This window comes from Neofelis nebulosa, chromosome 6 (genome assembly GCF_028018385.1).
Source record: "Neofelis nebulosa isolate mNeoNeb1 chromosome 6, mNeoNeb1.pri, whole genome shotgun sequence".
NCBI classification, from domain to species: Eukaryota; Metazoa; Chordata; class Mammalia; order Carnivora; family Felidae; genus Neofelis; species Neofelis nebulosa.
Window position 1 is genome coordinate 81,697,836 of NC_080787.1, and position 15,221 is coordinate 81,713,056.

General features: G+C 42.6%; 1 protein-coding gene across 2 annotated transcripts in view; it reads left to right on the forward strand.

Annotated features, from left to right (window-relative positions):
- The first annotated feature begins 9,169 nt into the window (after nt 1–9,169).
- The window catches only part of ZNF292 (zinc finger protein 292), a 94,758-nt gene continuing 88,706 nt past the window's right edge, over nt 9,170–15,221 (forward strand). Inside the window, exons 1-2 of one of the 2 annotated variants that reach the window (XM_058734648.1) lie at nt 9,170–9,284; nt 9,485–9,681. In XM_058734648.1, coding sequence (XP_058590631.1) covers nt 9,514–9,681 — 168 coding nt within the window. In that variant the 5' untranslated portion in view covers nt 9,170–9,284; nt 9,485–9,513. Of the gene's footprint in view, nt 9,285–9,426; nt 9,682–15,221 lie in introns of those variants that run through there. The other variant, XM_058734647.1, reaches the window with a different exon arrangement.

Genomic DNA, 15,221 nt, shown 5'->3' on the forward strand with positions numbered 1-15,221 from the left:
AGCAGACACAAAGGATGATGGCTAGCCTCAGAGACTCCCTTAATAGGATGGAAGAACAGAAATTGAACAAAGCATAAAAATTAGAGCCCACATCAAATGTAAATTCTCCTTCTCCACTCTTAAACACCCCTTTATCCCCACCTCCCTGTCCCCTAGCCTGATTTCCAGCCCCAGTGATAAAGGAGTGTGGGGGCAAGCTGAGGGCAAAATACAGGCTGGCAGACCCCCCTCCCCCAGGTGAAATATGTGTGATATTCCTCAGACACTCCTGGCTACCCAAGAACAAAGGAAAGGGGTTTAAGTATTTGCCATGGTAGTGTGAGAAACTAAGGCAAATGAAAAATTAAGTTCCCTTACTGCCTATAGCCTACTGTCAAGTCCTTGAAACTGGCAGAGTGACCTCCCTCTAGGAGCTCAGCGGACTGAAGGATGACACTTTGCTAGGGGCAAAAGAAAATCTTGGCTTAACATTATCCTGACACCCCCTCCCCCCAGGAACCTGTAAGTCTAGTTTAACATATAAAAATTCTTTTGGAAACTTAGTTTATCTCAACTGCCCCAAGATATATGCTGGCAATCATACTCCAAGCTTATGGCCTCCTGATATACATCTGAAGGGTCTCATGACTGAGGTTTTATTAAATGGTAGTAAATGGCATTTCCCTAGCAACAGTTAGCTCCTCAAGGTCCTGGAGACCTTGCTTCCAAAATACCTTAGAGACTTACTCTATTCCTGACCCCCCCACCCCCGAACCTGAGGGTATATAATCAGTTACCCTCACGACCACAGTGCAACTCTTCCTGCCCATGGGGTCCTGTCCCCATGCTTTAATAAAAATCACATTTTGCCACAAAGAAGTCTTCAAGAATTCTTTCTTGGCTGTGGGCTCTGGACCCCACCATTACCCCAAAAACTTCATCACTAGGGTATATATGTTACTCATGTAAACATTAAAAGTCAGGAAGTGAATTTAGCAGAAGCACCTGAGACTGGTGGTAGAAACTTTGCTGTTGCTTACAATCCCTCCTACTTTCCAGGGCTCTGTAGTCACACTGTGCCAACTTCAAGCCTTCCTATACAATGTTTTTTGTGGATGTATCCTGGACCTCCACCGCAAAAAATTCATGTCCCCTGGACAGTAACTGATCTTTTAAATTATAAAGCCCTTTACCTCCACTTTCAGAAGACTCTACAAAATTTAGAGAGGAGTTGGAAAGATTACTGGTCGTTCATAAGCCCACTCACAGGGACCTAGATTGGCTCTTAAGAGGTGTTCTTCCCTCTCAAGATTATACTATAGTTATCAGACAAGCCAGATGGCCCTTTGGGGGGAACTACCCCCACCCAAAAGAAACAGATGACCAGAATCTCTTCCAGACCCTCCTACAAATGATCAGGAAATAGTTCAGCTGGAGGCTGATAGGAGCTTGAGAGGAGTAATATTAGAGGCTTTCCCCTAAAGTGAATTGGTCAAAGGTCGAATTATGCATTCAGAAAAGAAGAGCATCCAAAGGCCTTTGTTAAATGCTTTATGCAGACTTTTAATTTATTTTTTTATGTTTATTTGTTTTTGAGAGAGAGAGAGAGAGAGAGAACACACAAGCAGGGTAGGGACAGGGAGAGAAAGAGAGAATCTCAAGCAGGCTCCACACTGTCAGCACAGAGCCCGATGTAGGGACTGAACTCACAAACCATGAGATCATGACCTGAGCCTAAAACAAGAGTCGGACACTTAACAACTGAGCCACCGAGGTGTCCCTATGCAAACTTTTTAGACATAATACATTAAACCCTAAAGTTCTAGAACATAGAAATTTTTAAATTCTCATTCTATTTGTAATGGAAGTCTTCCAGATATAAAGAAACAAATTGAAAATAATTTAATTGGATGGGTAGGTCAGATCCTTGATATTCAGGCTGTAATCCAGTTCTTTAAAGGAATTGGAAACAACGGTCTTTGTGTTGCAAATCTCTACAAAGCCAGAAATGTGGTTCTAAAAGCAATTCAAAGCTTACCATCCTCACCAATCCCCAAACCCCTATTCATCTTAAAATGCTTGTAGGTATTTTAAAAGATCAGGAAATTGAAAACACAAATGTCTTGCACTTAAGGAAAGGAAACATTTTAAATAGTATTAATGTAGGGGTGTCTGGCTGGCTCAGTTGGTAGAGCATGTGACTTTTGATCTCAGGGTCATTAGTTCAAGCCCCACGTTGAGCATAGAGCCTACTTAAACAAAACAAAACAAATAGTAATTAACATAACCCTCTGATAATAGGCAAATACACCCTCAAAACTCCCATTGTATAGGCAGGCCAGGTTCAAGGACCTGAAGGACCAGCCACAAGGGTCCTTGGTTAGATGAAGGATAGAAATCAAACTCCAGCCAGCAAAAAGTGAGGCCAGAGTTTACTGATGATGTATGAAGAGAGAGCAAAGACAGATGGAGAGTCTGGAAGACTCAGAAAGGAAAAGGAGAACGCGTCTTGTTTTTGCTTGGGGTCTGGAGTTTGTAGTGAGGACAGTCGTCCTGTGTACGTGTCCTCTCAGGCATCCAGGAACGGGTGTGGAGCAAGGACGAGTGTTCAGGTGTCCTCCATAAGTCACTTATGCCCTAAAACCAAGGGTTTTGGTGTCAAAGTGTCTGGAATTAGTGATCTTGGGAAACGTACGTGACAACCTTGCCTGGTCACTCCTTAGGTGTTACCCATCGTGCTAGAAGTCTCCAAAAAAATCCTTAACTCTGTGACCTTTATAAGGAGGACATACATTATAGTGGGGGTGCAAGAATGATTCTAGCAAGAATAGAAGCAGGAAAAGGAGCAAAGAAAAAAATATATGTTTTTTTTTTTTCATGGAGTCCCTTCAGTTTCTCTCTCTCACCATCTTTGAGAAAACTTGGATAATTTCTCTGTGACTTTGTATTGTAGATTTTCTACCTCCATCTTCTCTGTGACCCAAGAGCCATTATTTGAAATGCAAACTTAAGGAGAGGTTTCTTATCATAAGAAAAAGAGAGAAGGGTAGGTATTTAGAAAGTGGACTCATAAAAAAAATCTTAAATGTATTCTTCACAAATATATTAGAAAAAGCTAAGCAGGTAACCTTAATTTATTCCATCTGCCAGAAACAATTTGGATCCAATTTCTTTTTTATAAACCAATGAGTTTTGCATTATTATACCCATCTCATAGTTAAATTTTTTTTTTAATCTTTAAGATCTCTTTGTGTCTGTTTATGTGTGCCTATATATATATATATATATATATATATATATATAGACATGTTATAGATGTGTGATATTTTTCTTACTAAAATTAATTTGTAGGAGAGGTCTAATTTAATTGGCTTAAAAACAAATTCTTCTAAACATAATTGTTGGGAACAAATTATTTAGATAGATGTAAGTGGGATAAGAGTTATAAACTTTTTGGCAATAATTATACTTTAAGGTATGTATACTTAAAAACAGTTTTCCAAATTTCTTGGTAACCTGAAACTTTGCTAAGTTAAAATAAGTGATGAGATATTTATTGAGTACCTAGATCATTTATAAATAAGAGAAAATAGTGATTGTAGAAAGATATTATGCCTCCGTTGAAACTATAAAACTTGCGTAGATACCAGATTTTAGTCCTGTTACCTCCAGTCATGTTAATTGTCTTTGAGGTTTTGGTATTTCTTGTAAACTGGATGGATCCTAAATTCTTTTAGTTTCCTCATCTAGCTATAATCTCAAAACTAATGTTTCCAGTTTTCTCCCATCCTTGGATTTGGAATCACTGAGAACCAAAACTGTCCTTTGTCCTGAAGTCCTGCAAACTGAAGCTAGACACTGGATATAAATTTCAGAGAAATCGCTACCATAGCTCATATTTAGACAAGCTTCTTTGTGTTTGTTGCTATATGGTCCTTTCAGAAAGTTGACTGGTAGAGTGATGACTTAATCAGGAGCATTCAAAGTGCAACCCAGGAAAATCTCTCAGATGGTCACTGCCTCCCCTCACTCCATCTGAAGATGCTTCAACCCTGACATCTAGAAATCTTTCCTGGTTTACTGGCTAAGAAACTGATTTATAATTTGCTCCAATTATTAACCTTTGTTTTTCTCCCCCCCCCCCAAAGATATGGGCTCTTGTTAATTACCTGATTGCTTGCACAATATAGGCCTAACTTTAGGAGCCCACCTAGACTGCCTCCTGAAATGAGACAAACATTTAGCTGAACTGACCAATTTTCAGGACTAATAGACAACTTCAGTGAGATGGAGCAACTCATGCTAGTTGACTATGAAACTTATTTAAAGTTTCAAAGGTGAGACTGAAGGGCAGCAGTATTTGCTACCCCAAAATGTATCTCTGAGCATGTGGATTATCTTAAACTGTTTTTTAAAAAATCTTTGTAACGTTTATTTTTGAGAAAGAGAGAGATTGCCAGCTGTGGGGGGGGGGGGGGGGCGGGGAGGGAGGCAGACAGAGACACAGAATCCAAAGCAGGCTCCAGGCTCTGAGCTGTCAGCACAGAGACCCATGTGGGGCTCAAACTCACGAACTGCAAGATCATGACCTGATGCCAAAGTCGGACGCTTAACCGACTGAGCCACCCAGGCGCCCCTTAAGCTGGCTATTTTTAAGAAACAGCAGACACAGGTAAAGCTCTGAGAACTGAGTGGAAGTTACTCTTTTATAAGAAATATTTATATTTATAAGGTAAATCTCCATTTGTAAAAGTATTTCTCTCCTTCACCGTGTCTGGAAAGGGATGATTCAACCTCTAGAAACTCTTATCAATAGAAAAGACTAGGCCTTAGATTTGCATAACAACCATACCCCGGCTTGCAGTTTTCCTGGGTCAGTCTCTTGTTTACAAGAGGTGTTACTAAACTTTGTTTTCTCCTGTTAATCTGTCTTTTAGCAATTTAATCACTAGCACCTAGAAGGGAAGAAGGGAAAACTTTTCTGCCCCTTCATGCCACAAAAGTAATACTTTCCGATTCATCTCCAATGAGGTAAATGAGATACAGTGATTAAAACTCAGAAATATAAGAAAAGAGACGCACTTTGTAGATTTCTCTCTTTGCTTCTTTGCAGAGATACTGGGAACTAATTCAAGGATTCTCTATAGAAACAGTGTATCAAACACTTCCATACTTCCAAGGTTTTATTTTGCTTTATTTAGTGGTTATTTTTACCTTGCTTGATTTCTAAATTTGAATAATTGAGGCTGTATTAAAAGCATTTTCTTAAAGAATTGTTGCCCTTTCTCATTCACATCTGGCTTTTTCTCCTGTGGAAAGAAAAAATTATCCAAATAGGCAATAAGAATACCCCTCCTCATTTAATTACCTGTCCATCTTCTATCTGGGACAACCCAAGGAATAAAATTAATCCACCTAAATGTGGGTCCTATGTGCCGGTGCGCTTGAATCATTTCAGTATTTGGAACAGCACCTGCCCCATGTTTTCAACATGTTATTTGACTCCCTTCACTGTTGTTCTCAAGAAAAATGTCTTCCCTGTCAAAGTGTGATATGCTTTTAACTGATGCCAATAGAGCTTTAAACCAATGGTCCTTCTTTGTGTCTGTGGGCACCAACGGTGGTTCCCAGACTCTAGAGATACTTTCTATTGGACTGAACCCTCGACAGACTCCAGCCCTCACCTCTGAGTTCCAGCAGGCGGCCTGTGTGGGGCCGGCGGCCCAGCTCTTTGGAAGGGAGCGGGTTGAGCCTACCGGAGACCAAGCAACAGTGCCCGCATCGCGGCCTCCGCAGGACAGACTGGAGCATCCCCGCTCGGTCGGTTTCCGGAGGCCCGGCGCCCCGCCGTGCCCAGGTTAGGCTCCAGCGTTTCTCTACCTGGAGGCCCCCGGCGGCCGCTGCTCCGGGGCCAGGAGGCACACCGCTCTGTGGACTTGATCTGCAGCGCTCGGTGGAAAAGCTGCCGTTGCCAATGCTAGCGCGCAGGCGGCGGGGCGGCCCCGGGACTGAGGACGCAAGCACCCCCGCGGCTGCCGGGCGGGCGAGCGGTGGGCCGCGGTCCGGGAAGCCCAGCATGGTCTCGGCCGACTGGGGACCCGCATGCAGGGTCAGCGGAGCGGAGCCAGCCTTAACCTGGCTCTAGTCCTGTGGACCTTCTCGGCCGCCCTTGCCTAGGGAGGAAGCCAGGGAAGAGAGAAACAGCGACTGAAGGGCGGCGCGCTCTCTCCTCCAACTCCTGGCCTCGCGCTCTCTGCCTGCATGCTGAAGCGGGGGGCCTGGCTGCGGTGGTTCTCTTGCGCCCGGCGTGGGAAGGACCTGCCGGCCTCAGCCCTAGCTATCCGTTCTCTGCAAACACCGCTCTCGCTCATCCCTAGCACGGCCCTCTGGCTCTGATAGCTGGCACAACCCAGCTCCTTTCCTGCCCCTAAGCCCTGCTATTTCAAGAATTCTAGGGGGAAAATGTGCACCGGCAAGGTGCGGGCCAGGGCAGGCCGGACAACTCGCGAAACGGGCAGGCACAGGCCGCCCGGATGCAGATACATCTGTCCCCTAAGGGTTTCCCCAGCTTTATTGATCGCAGAGGTGGTGTGGGGATCTATTACTGTCTCTCAGATTTATTCTGAAATAGAGTCTCTTGGGAATGAAAGTCCATATGATTATATCATGTCCATAGCAGTCGCGCTGTGTCCAAAATGGGCACGAGCACTCACCGCGCAGACACTGGGGTCCCCAGAGAGGTGGATTCTCTCGTCCCTAGGGCTTATTCTTGTTTCTCTATGGACCGAATCTCCGAATTCCCCCAGGAACGTCTCAGTAAGTAAGTGTGTGTGTGTGTGTGTGTGTGTGTGTGTGTGTGTGTGTGTGTAAGGATTCCCATGAACTGACCGTTTGGTATTTAAGAACAAATGGACTTAGGTACAAATAAGTGGTGTACTTGTTGATACACATTTTCTATGGATAAGAATGAGATTTCTGGGATCTCCAAACAATGTAGACCCGATAAGGGATAGTATTTCCAATCCTCATTTAATTAAAAACTTGCACTTCTGTTGACACTCTATGGACATTCTAGTTAGCACTTCAGTTAGACTTTTGTGTTCTGAGTTGAATCTACATGCATTTTCATAACAGAATACTTGTCATGTGGTATATAATACCTTTGCAGGTGACTCTCCATCACAAGCGTAAGCTTCTTCAAGGCAGGAATAGGTTTTATTCACTTTTGATTTCCCCAAACCAAGCAGTGCCTGCACATAAATACTCAGTAACAAATGATTATGTAATTACACCAATCACCCCTAGTCCTTCCATTTCCTGTAGGCTCTAAATGGAGGAATGGGGAGGTAGAGCTCAAAGATAACATGAAGGACTTAGCCATCCATGCTGAGGGACATTTGCAAGACCTTAGTAGGGCTCAGAATCAATTTGCTAATCAAGTCTTGCTTTTAGGGCTATCCTGGGCAGGAGGAGGGAATGACCATTCTCAGACTATTTTTTTAAAATCAGTATTTGGATATATTTCTCTTTTCATGTATTTTCCTTTCTTTTCTCCCTTTTTCTTTTTATAGACTAGGTGTGGCATAAGCCATTATGCTTGAAGTTGAAAATATGCCTTGCTAACCTTTTGATATTTATCTTTGGATTTACTGATACATTTGGCTAATTTCATATTTCTTACTTTTTAAATTTTCACTGTCATCCTAAAATAATATAAATTGGAGAAATCTAGTTTTGGATGTCGAAATACTTCACTTGGGAAAGTGAGCTGCAAATATTAAGATCTATTAGCTGCCTTAATTGTTGCTTTTTCAGCTATAAGTGATTCTTTAAAAAATATGCCTGGTCCTTAGCCTTTGAATGTACTCCTCAGATTCTTCCAGAAGTAAATATTTGAAGAACTTGTCTGTTACTATGTAATAAGAGTATACATATGTTATACTAATATTTTAGCTGATACTGTTTTTCATAAGGGGTTCAGTTGTGTCCATTCACCTTATATAATGGCATTTAACAAAGGTTGCCACCACTGATGCTTTACAAAACATTCATTCTAGACAACATACGATCTAGAATATTGTCTGTAGCTACTAGAAATCCCTGGAAGAGGATGCTGCACACAGAAGGGATTCATCTTACTTTGGATTCTTGTACTAGAAAAATACAGTTCACTTGGAATGATAGTGAAAAAAGTAGGTGCCTGATTAGTATCATTGTTTCTGAATTTCTGTAGACCATTCGGTTTTAAGAAAGATAAGCGTCTTGTCTAATTTTCTACTACTAACAAAATATTCATTTTATTATTCTGAACTTCAGGGTTAAGGACTTTTTTGTAGTGCCTGTTCTACTGTTTGGTTCAAGCGTCAGGTATTCATTCCTTCCAGGTTGTAAATAAAATATGGTTGAGAATGTCATGTCTATTTGCAGCATCAGAAAAAAATGCTGTTGAATTTATAATCATTCTTGATAACCTTGTCCTTTTAGCATCATCTTCCCCTCCTCCGTTGTGATTTTTAATGGAGTTATTGCTGGTTTTTTTCTTGACCTACTTTCTTTACAAAAGCTTTCATATAGAGTGCTTTCAGTGATGGTGATTTCTGTAGCGTGTAGGAAAAACTCTTAAATCATAGTGAAACAGATTAGTTGGCTATCACTTATTCTAGGAATGTTTTCGTGATTTAAAAATCGTCTGGTTACAACGTCCACAATTGCACAGAGTGAAATCTTTTAAGCTATGCTTTTCATGAATTCGCTCCGTTCTCCAGAGGGAGGATTTCAACCTCATTCTGTTCTGATCCAATTGTTATTTTTCTTTGTTGCCTCCACCCCCTAGAGAATTGTGTTTCCCGGGGAGAGGCGTTCTTGGCGCTGAAGGGGAGTCAAGTGGGGTGAGATTTAGTACCTTAGGCACTAGATCCCTCCTCCGCCCGCCTGGGGAGAAGTCAGAGACAATTTTGACAGTCCATAATCCCACTTTGGCTCTCACGCTTGTGGTCCATGGGTAGGTTTTACCTTCTTGCTTTTCCCCTGCCTCTGGCTTGCCTGCAGGCCAACCGCAAATGCTGCCATTGCCCCAGCCCACCCAGAGCTTTCGCTCACCCGTCCTCTTGGGGAATTAGGACATACGTCCGTAGAAGACTTCGGGGATTGGGGAAAGCCACGCCGGAATCGGGACACTCGAGAGGGCAGCCCCTCCCCAGGGTTCCCCCCCACACACACCCCCACGGTCGCAGCGCCCACGTGACCGACAGCAGGCCTCCACGGGCCCGCCCCTTTCGGCCGCAGCAGCCCACTTCCCGCTCGGGGTAAGTAAACCGCGGTTTTCTGCACCGCCCCAACCCCGCCCTCTTCCTTTTCCCTTCCCTTCACCTCCCTCGGGCTCCCTCGCGCCAATCTCCCGCTCCCCCATCCTCCCCACCGGGCCCTTTGTACGTGCTCGGCGGCGTGCGAGCGCGCCCGGCACGTGACCCCGCCGAACGTGGCATTGTGTTATCACGTGACCCAGGTGCGTACGCGACGGAGCGGGGTGTGAAGATGGCGGACGAAGAGGCCGAGCAGGAGAGGTTGAGTCGCGGCGGAGGCGGCTGCGTCGCGGAGCTGCAGCGCCTGGGCGAGCGGCTGCAGGAGCTGGAGCGACAGCTGCGGGAGAGCCGCGTGCCGGCCGTGGAAGCGGCCACGGAGTACTGTCAGCAGCTGTGCCAGGTGAGGGCGCCTGGGGGTCCCCTCCCCCTTTTCCCCAGCTAGAGAGGGAAGAGGGCGAGCGAGCGCCTGGCGGCCGAGCGGTGGTCGTCGCTGCTGGGGCATCGTTGGCGCCGCCGCCCAGGCGGGAGCGGAGAGTACGAGGCAGGCGCCTTTGTGTGGCTGCCGTTGTGGCGGTTGTTGTCGGCAGTTCCCAACTGGGGGAAGGGAGTTGTGGTCAGGGCGGAAAATCCCCCCGCCCCTTTCCTTCCCCGAACTCGGGACTGCGCGGTCCCCGAGGCTGAGGAGATGTAGACGGCTGAAGACTGGAGCCCTCTCCGCCGCAGGGAGAGGGTAAGGAGGAATGGAGGCCAGGTCCCCTTTTTCCTCCTCCTCTTATTGTGCACTGGGGATTACCGCGCCCCCCGCCTCTGCGCCTCTGGTTTCCCACTCCGACGGGCCTCCGCCCCCACTGGTTTGATTCCTTTGCTTCCCCCTGCTTTCATCCGTCCCGCCCCCGGCCCCGTCCTCCCTGTCTCCCGGCCTTTGTTGTTCGAGTTTCGCCTTAGGACTGAAGGGGCCTTTGTTGACGTTCTGGGAACAGTCCCCGCCGACCCCTTGGAGCTAGCCGAGACGTTCGGGGGTGGGGGGCGCAGAGGTTGTCCTTTCCTGCCTTTGCTTGCTTGGTGCATCACTTCCATGGTGTGAAGGTTGCTCTCGGTAGAGGAGAGGAGCTCTCCCTGCTCCTACGGTCGAATGTTTTTGTGGGGCGGCTTTCCAGAGTCCGCTTCTCTTTTGCTTTCACCCTTGGAGGAGTACGGTTTCCTCTGCCCTTCCTCCCGCATCTCCCCGCCACCCTTATTACTTGGATCCTTCCCTATTTGGCCTTCTGGTGAAAAGGAGAGGATTGAGGTTCTTGTGGACCTGTGCTCAGGTCAGTTTCAGACCTTTCCTTCCTTTTCTTGCACAAGGACACTGCTTTCCAGTAACTGCGTTCTAAGCAGGATTTGGAATGCTAGTAACACTGCTTGATAGCAATCGGAGAGTTTGGGTCTACATTTGGATTTGATTAAAAACCCTCCAGTTACGTTTGAAATTTCAAGGTGCTGTTACTGGTTGTGGTGAAGATTTTGGCTAGATTGTCTTGAGGAGGAAAAAGACCATATATGCAGGTCCATTTAGAGTTTATTTGTGAATGTATCATCATAGAGAAATTGTTTTGGAAACATAGTGAGCTTAAGCCAAACAATGGGAGGACCATTTTAGAATATTCGAATAGATTACATTTTCACTTAATTTTTCACCTCCAAGTTCTGAAATTTTTTGTTTATAAGATACGGGATACTTGAACACCTACAAAAAATTCAATATGCACGTTATTGTCACTATTTGGTAGTAGTTCATTATCTTAAAAAAAAAAAAACAACTTTGTCAGATTAGGTGGTGACTTCTCTAGCAGTATATGCAATGTGAAAGCTCCCCACTTAGCGTACTATAGGTCTGGTGAATACTTATGTCAAACTTAGAGATTCCATCATTCCTTTGAATCCTTGTTTTAAAGAATTGTTGAAATTTGCCAATTTGACCTGCCTGGAACTACAAACTTGTTAATTGGTCTTTTAGATGTATTTATTTTAGATATAAAAGAATACTTGACACCCTTTTAAGGGAAAGTCTTTCTTTATAAGTGAAGTCTGATTTTTAGCCTTTGAAAAGTATTAAAGTCTAGCTTTGCTTAAAGATACTTTTCAGATAGCAATGTCCACAGATGGGTTTAAGGCTAATTAATGTAAACACACTTGGCCAGCAATATTTTTACGCAGGATTAATAATTCTGGGAAAATGGAATCTCATGCAGGTAGGACTTTTTTGAGTGTATGCCACATCATAAAGTTATCACTTTCAAAAGTATTTTTAATGGATGAAGCAGCATTTCTTTTTATTGATATGAAAAGAATTTCCTGTATTCCTTTTAAGCTATTAGTCTTATGTAAATAGTTTTTATTGACCCATGCTACAGGAAACATAATAAAACAAATACTGGATTTGTGGATTTCAAGAATAATGAAATATTTCATGCATTAAAATCCTACAATAATTTAAATGCATTTAAAAGTAATCTCCATTACTTGAACAGTTAGAGTGTATCCGATATTTGATCCCTCTAGAACATACTCTTTTGTGGTGTTGTTGTTGTTGTTGTTGTTGTTGTTGTTGTTTTTAAGTAACCTGTTACTGTTTAGTGATTTTGTTAAATGGGAGGTAACTTGAAACATAATTGTTTCTTTAAAATTGTATCCCAGCCATTATTACTTAACATTCTGATAAGAGTTGAGCAAAGAAGTGGTTAACAAAGAATTTATTAGAGCAATCTAAAAACAGTACTTGAAATGCTAGGGAGCTAGAAATTATGTCCTGATTTCTAGCGTTGAGATTAGCTTTTTCATGTAAGGGTTTCCCACAAAACTGGGATATTTACATGCTTCAAAAAGACAAAGATAAATATTTGTCAGTGGGCTTCAGAGTTAATATTCTCTATATGTTAACGCTTAGTGCTTGTGTGATCGTAACTTGCATTTATTTTAAAAAATGAATTAGTTTAGGGGCGCCTGGGTGGCTCAGTTGGTTAAGCGTCTGACTTCAGCTCAGGTCACGATCTCACGGTTCGTGAGTTCGAGCCCCGCGTCGGGCTCTGGGCTGATGGCTCAGAGCCTGGAGCCTGCTTCCGATTCTGTGTCTCCCTCTCTCTCTGCCCCTCCCCCATTCATGCTCTGTCTCTCTCTGTCTCAAAAATAAATAAACGTTAAAAAAAATTAAAAAAAGAAAATGAATTAGTTTAAAGAAATGAATTAGTTTATATTTTGAATTTTTACCTCAGCAACAGATGAGTTTCTGGAGAATATGGTGAAACCTACATAAGTAGAAGTTGCTTATACATCCTACTTAGATTTTTTTTTTTAATTAAGTACAATAGATTGCTTTCTGAGAAGTAAAGTAGAAATAAAAGACATTAAATTTTTCTCACTGTTAACAGTATTGTTTTCTTTATATTGACTTGGAAGTATGCCCCCTTTTTACTTTTATACCTGAACATTTGCTTAAAGCTGAAGTAGGAGGAGGGAAAGGTGGGAAAGGATGAGCGTAAGAGAGTACCTGTCAGAACTCAAAAATTTCCTTAAATCTTTGCAAGCTAGCTTTAATATGGGTAATGTAATTGACTTATTAATTTTTTTTTTTTTTTTAAGTTTATTTTGAGAGGAGAGAGAGAGAGAATGCACACTGGGGAGGGTCAGAGAGAATCCCACGCAGGCCCTGTACTGCCAGTGCAGAGCCCATTGCAGGGCTCATACTCCCCAACTGTGAGATCATGACCTGAGCAGAAGTGCGAAGCTTAACCAGCTGAGCCATCCAGGCACCCTGACTTACTAATTTTCTTAAAATCCGCTTAGAATAAGAATATAGGATAGCCAGAAGTAATTTCTTGCACTTATTTGTGTCAGGATAATTACTATATAAAAATTGATTATAGTTGGAACTTCTTGGGCAATTTTTTGTGTTAGACCTGGTCAGTATTCACTCACTCACTCACCATCGTTAATGAATACCTACACTGTGGTCCGGGCAGATCTGGTCCCTGGCTTGAAGGAGCCTACAGTCTCTGAAGGAAGGTAAACAACTAATTGTAGTAAACTGTGATTTGTATCTTTTATTTCTGAGATCAGTGTAGTAAAATGGAAAGCTACTTATTTGGAAGTTTAAACAAAAGCATTTCAATAGAAGAATTATTCTTAAAGGATTTTAAAATAATTACTTAAAAAGTTAAGCCATTGTAATAGTTGGAAGAATGATTTGTTGGGGCATGATGTTGACAGCATTATATACTGGGCTGGATGACTGGTTGATTAATACATGAATTGTGACTGGTTTTGGCCATTTATCTTCTGGTGACCGATAATTATTTGAAAAGGTTGAATTGATTTGTGGAAATAAGTTTGTATTTTGTATCTGCATGCTTTCATTCATACAAGCAGTGTTTCTCAACTGGCATAGTCCTTTTCTTCCTGAAGCTCTCTCTTTTAAGGCATTTGAAAATAGCTGGGATCAGTTTGTCATTTGCAGGATCTGTGGATGTGATAGTGACATTTAGTGCCCATGGGCTCTAACTTTTGAGGTGATCAGGATAGTTACACCCCACTGAAAAGTATTCCTCTGCCTAAATACCCAGAATGTTCTTTGGAGGAACACAACAGAAAGAAAAATAACGTATTAGGAAGACTTTTAAAAGTTATTATGCTCTTTTCATTTTAAGATAATATAGTTAGCATATTAAGAAATGTGGTTAATCTGGAACAGGTCCAGGTAAATGCTTGGCCATATTTAAATTCACACTGAGCTTGAGAGGTCAAGAAAATTTCTGCTTCCTTAGTAGAAATTGCAAGTAATTACTTAAACAATTACTAAAACAATTCACTTTTACCGGGGTAAGTGGGTAGCAATTTCAGCATCCTTTATTGTCCTGATTAAAGCAGAGGTTTGACCTTTTGATATAATTAAAATTCTGTACTTTTAAGAAAGCATATAATGCAAAGACTAGATTTAGATGTTAGCAGAGGATATAAGATACAGAAGACTCTAGTATATAAAATAATAAGATTTAAATGAAACTTCAAGATGGTAGTTGAAGAAGTGTCAAAAGACAGTGTATCATTAACAGATTTACTTTATTTTTTTATTTTATTTTTTAAATTGAAAATGTAGTGTACCGAAATTTTTTTTTAATTCAGAGAAAGGGCATACAATAAAAACTTGATCTTCCAACCCCAGACCTCCTGTCACCCTCCACAAAGACAGTTCCCCAATAGTTTTTTATCCATCTTTCCAGAAATACATATTTGTCCTTTTTAAAAAATTAAGTGGACATACTATGTACTGCATCTTGCTTTTATTCACCAAAAATATCTCTTCGAGATCATTCCATAGTTGCTCGTGTAAATCTGTTTTTCTTTTTTTTAATTAAAAAACATTTTTTTAACGTTTATTCATCTTTGAGAGAGAGAGACAGAGCATGAGTGAGGAAGGGGTAGAGAGAGGGAGACACAGAATCCGAAGCTCCAGGCTCTGAGCTGTCAGCACAGAGCCTGACACCAGGCTTGAACTAATGAACTGCGAGATTATGACCTGAGCCAAAGTCGGATGCTCAACCGACTGAGCCACCATCCAGGCGCCCCATCTTTTTAAAAATTTTTTAATGTTATTTATTTTTGAGAAAGAGAGAAACAGAGTGTGAGCGGGGCAGGGGCAGGGAGAGAGGGAGACACAAATCTGTAGCAGGCTGCAGGCTCTGAGCTGTCAGCACAGAGCCCGATGTGGGGCTTGAACTCACAAACCATGAGATCATGGCCTGAGCTGAAGTCGGACGCTTTAACCCAGTGAGCCACCCAGGCACCCCATATGTTTTTCTATTTTTAATGTTTATTTATTTTTGAGAGGGGGGGGAGACATAGAATCTGAAGCAGGCTCCAGACTCTGAACTGTCAGCACAGAGCCTGATGCGGGTCTTGAAC